Source organism: Galeopterus variegatus, unplaced genomic scaffold (assembly GCF_000696425.1).
Source record: "Galeopterus variegatus unplaced genomic scaffold, G_variegatus-3.0.2 Scaffold1763, whole genome shotgun sequence".
Lineage (NCBI taxonomy): Eukaryota > Metazoa > Chordata > Mammalia > Dermoptera > Cynocephalidae > Galeopterus > Galeopterus variegatus.
In genome coordinates, this window is record NW_007727874.1 from 41,933 (window position 1) to 57,823 (window position 15,891).

The 15,891-nt window shown below is 40.8% G+C and overlaps 1 protein-coding gene across 1 annotated transcript in view; it reads left to right on the forward strand.

Annotated features, from left to right (window-relative positions):
• Window positions 1-14: 14 nt before the first annotated feature.
• LOC103595417 (protein kinase C alpha type-like) overlaps window positions 15-15,891 on the forward strand; it is a 173,332-nt gene continuing 157,455 nt past the window's right edge. Inside the window, exons 1-2 of the mRNA XM_008578818.1 lie at window positions 15-221; window positions 3,041-3,072. Coding sequence (XP_008577040.1) covers window positions 49-221; window positions 3,041-3,072 — 205 coding nt within the window. The 5' untranslated portion in view covers window positions 15-48. The remainder of the gene's footprint in view (window positions 222-3,040; window positions 3,073-15,891) is intronic.

Sequence of the window (15,891 nt, forward strand, 5' to 3'; positions counted from 1 at the left end):
CCACGGCCGCCGCTCCCCGGCTGAGGCAAGAGGTGGCTGGGGGGGACCATGGCTGACGTTTTCCCGGCCAACGACTCCACGGCGTCTCAGGACGTGGCCAACCGCTTCGCCCGCAAAGGGGCGCTGAGACAGAAGAACGTGCACGAGGTGAAGGACCACAGGTTCATCGCGCGCTTCTTCAAGCAGCCCACCTTCTGCAGCCACTGCACCGACTTCATCTGGTAGGTGCGGCGGGGCCGGGCGCACGCACTGGCTCCCCGGACCCCTGTCGCGGCGCCCGGGGCTAGGGACCAACCCTTCCCCGGCCCGAGGTCCCGTCGCCTGGGAGACCCGCGCTCGGGCCCCCCAAGTCCGGGCGCGTCCGCTCCGGGGCTGACTCACTCGGAGAACTTGGAGAGCCGGCGGGAGTCCGAGCTCCCGCCCGAATGACATACGCGCGCCCGGCCGGCCCGGCCACTGACACAGGCGGGCAGGACTCCCAGGGAAGTCGCCGCCCCGCCACTCCCTCCCGGCCCCGCGCGGTGGTGGCATGGATCTCCTCCACCGGGCCGGGGCCCCCCACGTCCCCAGGCGCGCCGCCCTCACGGCGACGGCGGAGCAGCCGTTGGCCTGGGTGTGAGCAGAGGGGAAAGGAAAACGGAGACTCCGGAGGGGCAGAGTTTCCCGGGAAACATGCCCAGGAGTAACGGGGGAGCGGCGGGGACGGCGCTGCGCGCGGTGCAAGCGCTGTGGGTTTGTGCCTCCCATCGGGCTGGGACTCCACTGGAAGCTTGGGTCCCTGCCTACTGTAGGCTGTATCTGCTGGGCACGGAGAGACTTTGACATTTCTGGGTAAGCCCAGAGAGAGCGGAGAGGCTGCAAACTGTTGAAAGCTTGCAGTGGGGGCGGGGGAGTTAAAGCAGAGCAGGCAAGTGGCAGAAGGGCAGAGGGAGTCATTTAAAATAGACCCTGTCAACAGATTAGACCTGTAACCTTGTTGCTGAGGACAGAGGTCTTATTTAAGAAAAATACTGCAATGGCTAAAGGCGTCAGGAGTTCAGGTTGTTTCCAAGGAACGCAGGCATTCTTAACGTGGGGGGCCTGAGCCTGAGGGTTTGTGGAAATTGATGGAAGGGCTTCAGGGGTCTCTGAACCCTGTAAAACTAGGCGAAATTGTGTTTGTGCATTTTACTCTCCTGGTGAGAGCATTATAGCTTTCATCTGATTCTCAAAAGGTGGATGACCTCCCCCCCAAAGTTTCGAAAGCTGGAACTAGAGGAACTCCAGCTCCTTCAGTTTGAGTAGCAGTAGTTTTGTTTTTCTCTTAGGTCGTCTGACACCCTGACTTTTCTACCTCTTGTTTGTGGGTGTAGGAAGTTCCTCACAAGCCAGAGCTGGGGCTGGAGTTCCTTAGCTCCCTCCTCTCCTAGGCTGGGGAGCTTCACGTGGTGACAGTGCCACAGAGTGCACCCTGCCACCAGTCAGCTGTGTGGTCTATGTATCTTAGGGCACTAGGGTGAATATAGTATGGATAGCTCTGTCTGAATCCATCACACCTGGGGAAAAATATCCCTACGGGCGAGTCCCACAATTGTGGTGCTAAGGTGCTTAATTTTTCCATTCCTTTTTAGAAATCTGCTCAAAAGTAGACTTTTATGAAAAGCACAGCCACTAGCATCTTCTATGAATGATTTTCACCGTGTAGTCAGCATATGAAGCAATTGGGCTCAAAGGAGTAGGTAATTGTAGATAAGGCTATTTTAAAAAATAAGTTTTTGGAGCATCAGGGCGAAAAAAGGATATTGCATTTGTTTAAATGGAAGGTGTCAACTGAGATTCCTTTAAAAGGAAACAGACTGCTGATTACTTTTGAGGGAAGTAGGTAAGTTAGAAAAGAGACTTGCAGCATATCCAGGCTAACTGATATATTTCCACTATCAGTTGCCTTACAGGATCAGCCCCTGGTGAACTGGTGAGGCACTCAGGTCACCAGGTATGTTGTGAAGTTGAAAATAAAGGTTTCTCTCTCCCCACGTAATCCCTGCAACACTTCTCCACTTAATTGTAAAGCAACCAGTTGGAAGTTCCAGGAAAACATCCCCCAGGATTGTCTTGCAGTTTTTAAAATTTTTCAGTTTTCTTTCATTATAACTTCTATGGTTCCTTGATTTATAAGTTTTATTTCAATATTAAAGCACTGATATTTTAAAGCTAAATATCTGGATTTAGGTATTGTTTTGGGGGAAATGACTCTAAATTAAGTATAAAGGTATGTGAAGTGCGTTGTAAATTTAAAATGCTATGTAAAGCAAGAGATTATGAGGAACAACCTAGAACATTTTATGCATTTCATCCTAGTGGAATAATATTTGCAATTGAATATTCATGTCATGAGTCTCTGCTTACAGACTAAGTTCTCTAAAGTCATTTACAAGAACAAAATAGCCTGTGTATGTGCTTTGAATGCTGTTGGTTCTCAATAAAAATTAGATTACGATAAACTCAAACACAAATAGTAGGAATGATATTTTGTAAAACCTGGTTCCTTAAGACAAAATTAAATGTTAAGAGTGGTGCTGTTTCGCAGTTTGTAGACACATAATATTTTAAACAAACAAGCCACTTTTTAGTTGTCTTTAGGGAGAAAAAACACTTTTCAATTGGTCTTCAGGAACAAAATTAAGCCACTTTTTTTTTTTTTTTAAACCATCATCTCCTTTTTTGTTACTTGAGTATTGTAGCTGACAACTTTCAGTATACAGTCATATTCCTGTCTTGAAATTTAAGTATTAATAGCATAGTGTAAAAAAATAGGAAAGAAACTTGGTACATTGAAATAGTTCAGTGATCCTTTATAGGCAAGATAGATTTTTTTTCAAAGTTAAATTTACACAGTAATATGACTAGATATTTAGGCATATTTTTCTTATCAAATCATTGAGTTTCACCTACAAACCTTTTATCCCTTTAACTCTGTAGAATACTTTGTCACATAACTTGCTTAAAATATGGTATCCAACACAATATATTAAGATATTTTGTTTTTGTTTCTGTTTTTCAGGGGGTTTGGGAAACAAGGCTTCCAGTGCCAAGGTAAGCTGCCACCTTGGATTTTATTTTCAAGTACAACATGAAATCGGCATCCCAAACAGGAACAGTATTTCTAGTCATCTTTTTTTTGTGTGTGTGATCTAAAAATATGTTACTTAGATAATATTTTCAAAATATGAGGACTGTAAATTTGGGCCTTTAAAAAAAAATCGCACAGCATTGCCTACTAATCTGCATATAGAGCTGTCTTTTTCTCATTGAAAAAAAAATAAAAGCCTTCCTGTAATGTTATATTTTGCCAAGAACATTCTTGTAAGAAACTGCTGTCTTTGTGTGGGTGTTAAGAAAAAAAAGGAATCTCTTTGTACTCATGTGGCTTTTCTTTCTTGTTCTTCCTTTTTGTGTTTATTTTTCATCTCTTTTAACCTATGCATTGGGATGGACTCATTGCAACTAATTTTAAGCCATACATTATTCTAGTAAGAGTTTTTTGTTTTGTTTAGATTACTGATTGTCATCCAGAACAAAGTTTACACATTTTAAAATTATGTAGATGATTTGATGACTGATTGCTACATTTTGACTCTGTGTCACTTTTTCTTCAGTTTAAATATCTGACGATGTATATGATATTATCCATTGCATTTGTAGTTTCCCTCTCTGATCTGTAGTTGCATTTCACACATCAAATACTTAAATTTTCATAATCTCAATTCTATTTGTTTAAATAAAACAAACAAAACAATTTATAGCTCTGAAGGCATTGCAGGTTCATTAATTCACTTTCTGTCTGTCCTGCTCATTGTCTATATTATATTTATTTAGTTCTGGTTACATTTCCCATTGGGCATAGGTTTATTATTAGGGCAAGTGGAAAGTACATTCTAGCCTGGAAAATATTACTCTAACACTGTTTAATATTAAGTGCATTAGAGAGAGGGAGAGAAAAAGAGAGAGAAGGAAACTGTGTATACTTTTTACAACTTTGAAATTGTGCTAGTAAGTTGGTTACCTTTTAAAAACTTCAAGTTTGCAAACTTGTTTCTTATATACATTTTCTAAACATATTGTAGATGAGGATATTTTATGTTATGATTATTCATTAATATTCTGTCACCTTTCTTATTTCAAGATGTGCTTAAAACCTCTGTTGAATAAATCATTTTTAGAGTTACATTTGAAAATCAAGAGATATTCCTTTTAAAAAAAATAAAGAGAAAGGTGTGTTGCACCATTCTCTATAAAAGATGAAAGGAAGATGTTGCCCTTTCTAGTTCTCTAGTTCTCAAAGTTTGTAGATGAGATTTGGGTCTAGGCTTGAATATGATTTTAGGAAGTTTAAAGATGTGAAGATTAAAGATGTAAGATTCTGGGCTAATGGGATTCACATCTAGTGTTATTTTTGGTAATGTTTCTGGTTTGGGTGGGGACCTACGAAAATTTATAAGAAAAATATTTACTGAATTTTCTCAAATAATATTAACTTGTCCAGGAGAAAGTGGTTATGCTTTTAAAACTATATTATTTCCTTCATATAAATGATTCAGAATAAGGTTGGTCTTTCTTAAACCTGCTCATCTTAGCAGCTTTTGTTGGTGAAATCAGAGTGGCCGTACTATTAGGCTACAAGGGGGTTCTGCACTGTTTCCTCCAGAGAAGATCTGTGGAGTTTTTGGTGGATCAGTAGATTAATAGTCTCACATCTTTTTACCTAAATTATAAAAATATACTGTATAAAATAAAAAGTAAAATTGTATACCCTTCTCTCTTTCCATCTCCAGGGATAACTTCTGTTTAAAACATCTATTCATTCATTCACTCACACATACTTAGTTTTTAAGAAGAGACTAAAGTTTTATATCATTCTGCCTCTTGTTTTTTCACTCAGCAGTATATAGTGGATATCCTTCCATGTCAAAACATCAGTTCTGCCTTATTCTATTTAGTGGTTGCCTGTGTGGATGTATCCAATTTATGCACTCTATTGATGGGTATTTTAATTGTTACTAGGTTCCTACTAGTACAAGTATTGCTGTCAGGAACATCCTTGGGCACTAGTATAGGTATTTCTACCATAGATACCTAGAAGTGTGTGTGTGTACTTAACTTTTAATGAGTACTGCTGAGTTGCTCTCCAGGAGGGTTCCAATTTACATTCTCGGTATTAATATGAGAATGCACCTTTCCCTTCCCTCTTCACAGTGAAGATATTGGATAATATAAATCTTTTACATTTTTGCCAATCTGGTTGGTGAAAAAGGGCTTCTCTTTTCAATTTCCATCTCCTGGGTTATTGGTAAGTGGAACATATTTTTCTAATGTGTTGTAGCTATTTGTATTTGTTCTGTGAGTTGCCTTACTTTACCTAATATTTGAATTTAAGGGAATATACACCAGACAGATTAGAGAAGTGACTACATACTTTATACATGTTTCTTTGCTTTGGTGAAGAATTTAGCTTCAGAGTTCTCTAAATAATGAATTCCCTTAGCGTGTTTACAAATTTTAATTCATAGAAATCTTTCTTTCTTTCTTTTTTTTTTTTAAAAAAAAAGATGACTGGTAAGGGGATCTTAACCCTTGACTTGATGTTGTCAGCACCACGCTCTCCCAAGTGAGCTAACCGGCCATCCCTATATAGGGATCAGAACCTGTGGCTTGGTGTTATCAGTACCACACTCTTCCAAGTGAGCCACGGGCCAGCCCAGAAATCTTTCAAGTATAAATTTGTTTGGAACATGCTGTCTGCTTGTTACATTTTGTTTAGCATGTATCATCTGTATTGACTTCTAGTAGGCATATGCTAATCTATTATATTTTATTGTTTGTTGTAATTAAGAAGGATATGTTAGTTTAGGACAATGCTTTTCATCCCACAGATACAGTTACCCAGAATTTCCTATTTTGGCTCTTTCCTAAGAATTAATCTTTCTCTTAACATCTGACCATTTATAATATTTAAGTTTTCTCTTAATATTCTCTAACTTTGCTTTTCCTCTTCGTTTTGTTTTAGAGAGTGTCATTCTTACTCAGGGGAACTTATTCTCATTTATGCCTTTAGTAACACACCTTCTGGAAGTGGCAGTTGGAGTTTGAGACTGCTTTTTGTATTTCTTAGAGTTTTCTCACTTTATGAGGCAATATTTTCTAGCTATTAGTACATAGTGTGTTGCTTTGGTCAGTAGACAAAATATCTGCAGCAAGTATATTTTCTTTTTCTTTTTAAGCTAGAGAGATGCATATACTCCAGATGAGAGTTACGTATTCATGCAGTCATACAGCTTTAGATCTAAAGTAGTTGTCATCATTTTACTTAGTAAATGATAAGTAAGAATTGGAAAACTAAAGAAATACATGAATTTTAGACCCTAAACTGAGTTTGCAATCTATACATTTAGAAAGTATTATATTTTACAGGTATGTGAAGCACAAAGATTATTTCCCACTTCTTCCGTTCCCTGGGATACAACAAAAAGGGAAGCAGGAAACTTTTCTGGAGAGATGTTTATTGCGTTTTCCCCACTTTCCCTTAATGGACTCTGTGCCATTCTTATTTATATTGCAGTCTGGGTGTGCAACCCTGAAAACTGATATTACCAGGGCTGGTAACACAGGAGGATCCCATTGTGAGAATTTGCTGCCTGAAATAATGAAACCAAGGGCCTTAAATGCCAGGAAGAAGAAAGAAGAATGTGTGGTAGATCTAGAAGCCATGATACATTTTCCCCCCTTTCCCTTAATGGACTCTATGCCTTTCTTTTTTTTTTTTTTTTTTTGTCATGACCGGCAACGGATTGCAACCCTTGGTGTTGCGCTCGCACCTCTCTCAGCCAGTGAGCGGCCGGTCTGTATGTGGGATCCGAACCCTTGGCGGGAGCGCCGCCACGCTCCCAAGCGGCGCACTGCTACAGTGCGCCACCGGGCCGGCCCTATGCCATTCTTATTTATATTGCAGTCTGGGTGTGCAACCCTGAAAACTGATATAACCGGGGCAAGTAACATAGGAGGATCCCATTGTGAGAATTTGCTGCCTGAAATAATGAAACCAAGGGCCTTAAATGCCAGGAAGAAGAAAGAAGAATGTGTGGTAGATCTAGAAGCCATGATACGTTTTTCTTAAGGTCCTCAGAGGTAAAGACAAGCTGTCCCTTTCTAGCTCTGAAATGACCTTTGTGACATGACTTAGGCTTATCTTTTGATTTTAGATTTTTGGCTTAGTGTTCTGTTTTTTTTGCTTTATGTCCCCAGTGCTCATTTCATCTCCACGACACTAGCATAGACCTGGTCCTTGCCCATATTCTTTTTTTCAGAGAAAGGACAAGGAAGGGAAGTAGAATTGTGTGGCTTTGACACTGATGAAGTTGAGTTTCAAGTATGGAAGTTTTGCATCCAGACATTAGTTTCTGTCCTGTACTGACTGCTTCCAAAAGCAGTCATAGGACAGATAAACAGATCCACCATACTGCCCAAATGTTCCCTTCCTCTGGGGCAGTGGAGCTGAAACAGTATTTACTACCACTCTCACTGGAAAAGGGAATGAGCCAACTGGATGTTTTTCCCTTGTAAGAGTTAGCAACACCCAAGCACTTCCATTACAGTGGTAGAAGCAGCCTCTCAAAATGTGACCTGCTTATTCAAAGTGCCAGTTACTTACATAGTTTGTTACATCTGGCTAACCTCCTTTTGTTTTTCCTGCTTCTTTCTATTCTTCCACTTTTTGTTTGACATCACAAATTAAAATGTACTACTAACCCAGGTTCTTTGATTAAGATACCCACCCTACAGAGACAGCGTCAGAATTAAGCCCTGCCAATAACCATGATCTATGGGATCCCATTGGCTCTGAATGATCAACACTGGATTTTGAGGGGTCTGCAAGGGATGAATTCCCATTTCCGTGCTTTCAGTAATGTCACTGCAGAGTGGTTTTGAATCTTGATTCGTTTTCTTGCTAAGAGCAAGAACTTGTGAACTGCATGTTATACTTCACATGTAACTCCAAATGAAGCTCAGTATTTTTCAGTTGCTAAGGGTTAAAGTCAGCTTCTCTTCCCCTTTGCTGATGCTGTTTCATTTTGAAGGCCAGTTTCAGGTTAGGTATTTTCCTCAGCTCACCTGAGCAGACTGGTGTTTTGTATTCCTCCTATAAGAATGAAAGTTGGTGTTTGAGGGAAGAAGAAAAATACATCTTCTCTGCACTGTGTGAACTGAGGGATTCCAGAAAATGAGACTGACTTAACAGAGGGGACCTTTGAACAGAAAGGGAGCAGCAGGGATTTAGTTGGCAGACTTTCAGAAAAGGGATATTCAGTTGTCCTCATCTGCCACAGAGCTCTGAGAGCCTAGTGGTGTGAACACCAAGTGCCAGGAGATGGCAAGGGTGCTGAGGTCCGAGTTGGGCAGAATCATGAGGTTGGCCAACTTGAGCAGAGTATCTGTCCTCGTGCACTGCATTGGCTACCTCTTAAACTCTTAGTGACCCCCAGCTCGCTGCTAGTTTTCAAAGTTGGTGCCAGAATTTTCTATCATTTTTTGTCTTCAGCTAGTTTTCAAAGTTGGTGCCAGAATTTTCTATCATTTTTTGTCTTCAGAACAGGTGTTAGCACCTTGGCACCCATTTCTGATTGGTAGCCCATCCCCAAATTGGAAGCTATGTTAACGAAAAGAATCCACAGAAGAGTGAGTGTAATTTGAAACTATTGAGGTTTTGCACTAATGTCAGGCCAAAGCATTATGTCAGTATCAAAGATGAAATTGTCAGCAATGCCTAAAATACAGAGAAAAGTGTGGTAGAGGTGGGCAGTTAGAACTGCTTTTCAATAGCTTTTTTCTCCATAGGAATGTATGAATACTTGTGAGAAGTAGGGATGCTTGGATAAAACTAGGATTGGGTATTCCCCAGTTGGTGCTGTATACTTGTGAACTGATTTCTGATTCATACATTTTGGAATTGCCACTCTTACTTAGTACAGTAAGTAAAAGTGTTTTGTTAATTATTTCATTCACACACACCTACTCCCACACCAGAAGCTGATGCGGTAGTGTGTGACATGGCTATTTATCCTAACAGGCAGTAGAAACCTAATACACGTTTACTTTCGCAGATCAATCTGATGTTTACATCTTTTTCTCTGATTTTATGGTGAGGTGATTTCCTGCCCTCTGATGAGGATTTCACTCATCTAGAGCATTCACGCTAGATCATATTATTTGAATTTATGTTTTTAGACACATTCACCCCTAGCGTGCCCATTTGTTTTCCTTCACACAGAGTCAGAGTATTCTCTTTCCAAAATATTAATTTCACAGCTTTCCTGTCAGGATGAAGTCCAACTCCTTAGCAGGACGTTTGAAGGCTTCTTCAGACTTACGTAAGGATGCTGTCCTTCCCATCCTGTGGTCACTGTGAATAAGTTACAGCTTCTCATAAAGTGTTTTCTTAAAATGTTTTTTCTGTTCTCAGCCCCTTTTGCCCAGATGAGATCTGTTTCACCTGTGAGTCTTAGTCTACAGTTTATCTCAGGCCTTTCGCGACCTTCCTGCCATTCTGGCTGTTTTTATCAAGAATGGAATGGAAGGGAATGATTTGATTAACTGTCAGCACAAAATAAGAATTATTCAAGAGCAAGTCCACAAGGTCAGATTAGCATAAGGGCAATTCATCTTTCATGCCTTCACTTGTTGTGTCTCCTTCCCCCAACATCTGTACATTTCTATATTTGGTATTTTGAGAAATAGAAGATGCATCTTTCTTATCTGGAAGATCCATCTATCTTGTCTGGGGTGACTCCAGTAGGTAGTTAGAAATAAATAATGAGGGTGGAAATATGGGACATGAAGGTGTGTTATAAATCAGTTTAGATCTGACTTGGACTCACATGGATAAGTAGTGGGGTAGGATGAGAGTCCAGTTAACAGCTGAACTCTGAGAGTAAAATTCCATTATAGAGATTATCTAACTCTTAATAATAATAGTTGATGTGTCACTTATCCTGTTGGTGAAACCACGACTCATATAGTGATTTGTATAGTTGCTTGTGTACAGTATAGTGCACAATGTCTGAGACATAGGGACTTTCCTATGCTTGAAACACTACAATTAATTACAAGCCCTCATGGAGCTCTTACCATTAGACACTGTTCTAAGCACTTTTCATAAACTCATGTGATCTTCACAACAATTCTGAAGAGGTAAGCATGTTGTTATTCCCATTTTACAGAGAAGGAAACAGAGAGGCACAGAAAGGTTTAGTAACTTGTGCATGGTCACATTGTTAGAAATGGTGGAGCCAGGATTCAAACCCAGGCAGTATGGGTATGGTGGAGCCAGGATTCAAACCCAGGCAGTATGGGTCCAGATGCCATGCTGTTAAGCCTCGTGTTCTGCTGCCTCTTCCAAGTGCCTTTTTCTTGAAATTTTGTCAAATAAATGATGCCATTAACTTAATTGTGGAGAACAATGAGGAGTGGTGGCACTCAGTAACACTTATGTGCTTCCTGCCTACAGTGGGAGATGATGTCAAATACGTGGACCTCCATCCTGTGTCATGCCAGACCCTGTAGGGCATGGGACAGACAGCCTGGCATCAGGAGCTTAGAGTCGAGTACAGAAGACATACGTGAAAACAATGAATCGTAATATTACACCTGTTACATCTGTGAGATTACGTCCTAGTCTGAATGAATTAAGAGTTGTTGAAGCGTTGGGGCAAGGAAGGAGACATTTTATGGGCTTGTTAGGAAGTGGCTTTTGATTTGGGCTTTATTTGATGTTAGAATTTTCTTTGATTGGGAAGATATTCTAAGGTGAGGAAATAGCATGAGTGAAAGAGAAGGATGAAAGGGCCTCATATGTTCAGGGAGTGGTTATAGACCAGAAGGAGAGGCATACTATTTGAGATGTTGCCAGCACCAATCCCCAAATGGAACAGATTGGAGAGATGTGTATGGAGCCACTTAATGCTTTCCCACATGCTGGTTCTTCTAATTTATTCAGTAAGAATTTCTGGTTCATTATCAGTAGTTATTCCTTCCTTCCCCATGGGCTGAACTCAGGCTGGTGTGTCTTAACCATACAAGCAACCTGTGCAAGGAAAGTAAAGGAGTGCTGAAGAGTGCTGGTAAGGTGGGTTTTCATCTGGGCTTCAAATGTGGGAAATAAAAGTTCATGTGTTTCTAAGTGTGTTTTGTGTTGCTATAACAAATACCTGAGACTGGGTAATTTATAAAGGAAAGAGGTTTATTTGGCTTATGATTCTGGGACAGCTGCATCTGGCGTGGGCCTCAGGCTGCTTCTACTCATGGCAGAAAGGTGGCAGGCAGCCGGTGGGTACAAGCAGATCACATGGCGAGAGGAAGCAAGAGAGGGAAGCAAGAAAGAGAGAAGGTGCCAGGGTCTTTTTAAGCTCTAGCGGGAACTAATCGAGGGAGAACTCACTCATTAATCCCCCCGCCCCCAGGGAGAGTATTAATCCATTCATGAGGGATCTGCCCCCATGACTCAATCAGTTTCCAACACTGCCACATTGGAGATCAAATTTCCACATGAGTTTTGAAGGGAACAACACATCCAAACTCCATCATTCCGCCCCTGGCCCCCTAAAACTCATGTCACTCTCACATACAAAATACAATCATTCTATCCCAACAGTCCCAAAAGTCTTAGCTTGCTCCAGCACCAACTTAAAAGTCCAAAGTCCAAAGTCTCATCTCAGACCAAAAGCAAAAGTCCTTCCAGCTGTGAACCTGTAAAAGTCAAAACCAAATTTATCTACTGCCAAGATACAATGGTAGAAGAGGCATTGGGTACACATTCACATTCCAAAAGGGAGGAATAGGCCAAAAGAAAGGAGAAACAGGCCCCAAACAAGTCTGAAACCCAGCAGGACAGACATTATGTCTTAAAGCTCCAAAATAATCTTTAACTCCAAGTCCTGCATCCTGGGCACAATGGGGCATCTGGGGCCCCAAAGCATCCGGCAGCCTTGTTCCCACAGCTCTGCCAGGCACAGCCCAGTGGGCCACGCTGGTGCCTGCGGCTTTTCCAAGCCTGCATTGCACGTTACCAGTGGCCCCGAAGTTCTGGGGTCCTGGCAGCAGCCCTGCTGCATTGGCTCTATTAGACATTTCCCTGGTGGAGGCTCTCTGGGGGGGCTCTGACCCCACTTTTCTGTTCAGCATTGCTCTAGTAGATGGCCTCTGCAGTGGCTCCACTCCTATGGCAGGGTCTCTGCCTGGGTCCCCAGGCTTTTCCATACATTGTCTGGAATCTGGGTGGAGGCTGCCATGCCTCCACTGCTCTCATGTCCTGCTGGCCTGCAGCCTTAACACAACATGGACGCCACTGAGGTTTTGGGCCTCTACTCTCCAGGGCTGCTGCACGAACCACACTTGGGGCCGCTCTAGCCGGAGCAGCTTGGATGCAGGGAGCAGGTTCCCGAGGGCAGCTGCACCCCAGGTCTGTCCTCCAGGATAACTCAGTCCTTCTAGGCCTCAGGGTCTATGATGGGTGGGGCACCCTTCCAGACTTCTGAAATGCCTGCAGTGCTTTCCTCTCATTGTCTCTGCTATTAGCATCTGGCTGCCTCACGGCCAAGATAATGTCTTTAGCAACCAGTTTATCTGCTTCACCCTTGCATTGTTCACCTGCTCTCTGCTTCTTTACTGCATGGCCAGGCTGCAAATTTTCCAAACCTTTACGCTCTGCTTCCCTTTTAAATTCTGGCTTTACATCATGATTTTGCCACTATAACTCAAGGTAGGCTCTTAAAAGCAACCATGCAGCTTCCTTAATGCTTTGCTGCTTAGAAATTTCTTCCACCAGATACTCTGGTTCACAACTCCTAAGTTCCAACTTCCACAAAGTCCTAGGGCATGGACACAGTGCAGCCAGGTTCCTTGCTATGGTGTAGCAAGGATGATCTTCTGTCTAGTTCCCAGTAAGTTCCTCATTTCTATCTGAGACCTCATTATCCGCATGGCCTTTACTGTCCATATTTCTATCAGCATTCTGCCCACCACCACATAAGTCTCTAAGACATTCCAAACTTTCCGTCGTCTTTTTCTCTTCTTCTAAGTCCTCCAAACTCCTCCAACCTTTGCCCATTACCCAGTTTCAAAGCTGCATCCACATTTTTCAAGTAACTGTATAGCAACACCCCACTTCTAGTACCAATTTTCTCTCTTAGTCCGTTTTGTGTTGCTATAACAGAAATACCCGAGACTGGGTAATTTATAAAGGAAAGAGGTTTAGTTGGCTTACAATTCTGGGACAGCTGCATCTGGCATGGGCCTCAGGCTGCTTCTACTCATGGCAGCCGATGGGTACAAGCAGATCACATGGTGAGAGGAAGCAAGAGAGGGAAGCAAGAAAGAAGGTGCGAGGGTCTTTTTAAGCTCTAGCTGGAACTAATCGGGCGAGAACTCACTCATTAATCACCCCTCCCCCAGGGAGAGTATTAATCCATTCATGAGGGATCTGCCCCCATGATTCAATCAGTTTCCAACACTGCCACATTGGAGATCAAATTTCCACGTGAGTTTTGGAGGGGACAGCACATCCAAACTCCATCAATGTGATTCTTGTACTGCTACCATCCTGATGTGTATTTACAATGTGCCACCACTCTATGGGGAGCTGGCATTGCTGTCGCTGCTCTGCAGGAGAAAACGCTGGGGCCGAGAGAACGCTGGGGCTGAGAGAAGTTAAGTTAGCCTGCCCTTGTTGTGTGACTGGTGAGTGATAGAACTGTGATTTGAAACCAGGCAGATTTAGTGAACGTGTTTTCACTGCAGTCATTTTTTAGTATCTGAAGCTTTGCAGAAGAGTAGCCAACCTCTTTTACTCCTTTCGTTTCCTTCCCTTCCCTCACATTGTCTAATAAAGTGTGATTTGTGGAGCTGTTTGTGGTAATTGGAATAAAACTCTCACTGATTCCAGAAATCTTGGCTAACACTTGTAAAGACTTCCATTAACTTTCATTCAAATTTGTCTTGAAGTTAAATGGATGTAAATTAGCTTAAATTTTATTTTCCTTCTTTTGTTGAATTAACACATGCAACTATATATCCTAATGAATGGGTGATCTTAAAATGTAACAATGGGAGAATACTCATTTTTAAAAAATTTAAATATTGCAACTTGATTCTTAACTATTTACAATTTAGAGAATAGGTTAAAATATACTTGTGATGGTTTTCTCTTCATATGAGGGTGGTTTTCTTAATGCAGTTGTAATAATAAAAAATCGTGCATGGATGATTTAAGATACAGTAGATAGGTTACAAAATAAAACGATCATATTATGAGTCATTTTCCTAACAATAATTTTTGAAATTTTCTTTTGAGTAAATCTAATTTTTTCACACGCTGTTTGTTTGATCAATGAAGTGATTTTTGTTGCTTTAGTTTCACATTGGTTTCTTCAATTTGAGTAACTCAGTAATATAGAAAATTTCTTTAGCATTCTTCCATTTTAATTTAAAAATGAAGCTTTCACTTTATTTTCTCTCTCTCTGCACTACATATATTTGACTTGAAAAATCAAATGGTCATTAATTATAAACAGTTTAGAAGTGTACAGGGCTGGTTTTTATTTATTTTTGGGTCCTAATTCAAGTTTAGGGATAAGGGCTGCAAGATGCATTATCCTTGTTTTCCCTTTTTTTCTTATTTGTTCAATCAAGCACCACAATACCTGCTGATATGCAGCTGAGTCGATGTCTATGTGATACAAACTAACTTCCAAATCACATTTTATAAAGAGTAATTATTGGGCCAGAGCAGGAATGGTTGGTACACTTAAGACTCGCCGTGATGGTTTAAAATTAATCTCATGAAATGCTTCAGAAGAATAATTTAGAGGCTCTGGGCTTTTTAGTTTAATTTTCCAGTTAATTGATAATTTGAGGTATAATATAAATGCTTTTCTGGATGTTTTATTTTTCATTTAAAGTAAACTCTGGAAAAAATAAGACATTCATGATATTAATTTTGATAGTATTACTTGTGCACAGATGCTTTTGGCTGCCTTGCTTATTGGAGAATTATTGAAGGTCCAAGCTTTATCTCAGAATTATGAAATGAATCTTTAACTTTGGCTTTTGTTGCATATCTTATATGTCCCTTTTATATCAACTCATATTTGATGTTCTGTATGTTTTGTCTTGTTAGCCTGACTCTTAGAATCTTTTTAAAAATTATTTCTTCGAAGTGGTGGAATATATTCATGTCAGATGGATGAAACTTTTGGTCACTAAGAAAGAACTGGGTAGTTCTCTTATAAAACGTTGGATTTTAACATTGCTTAAATTACATTGTACACAACTACTGATAGTCAACTTCGTACCCCACAAATATGTATAATCAATTATGCTTCAATATAAAATAAATTGGAAAAAATATTGCTTAAATTATGATATATTCACAGGTGATAAAATCATGCTTGTGCTTAGATGCAGGTTAATAATCTGAATTCATATATATTTAAGTACTAACCTTTGTTGACTTCCTTGGTGAATTACATTGTCACAAGGTCAAGAGAGTCTTAGAATTTTAGAGCAAAAAAGGACTTTCTAGCCCAGGTCCTTGAATTTGCAGCTGTGGAATTGGCTACGATAGTTAAGTGACTTGCTGTAAACCCAACCATAAGAGAGTGACCACCTAAATCTCCAGCCCTCACCTCCTATACAGTGACACTGTGCCTACTGTGACATCCTCCTGGTAGTTCATGAATCTTTGTACTTACTTGTACTCTGTAGTCTTGAATCTTAAGTGAGTACAGGTGCCCATCCTATAGTCCATGTATTTAAAAAAAAAAAACAAAAAACACAGGGAATCTGCAAATAAAGCAGACACTGGAT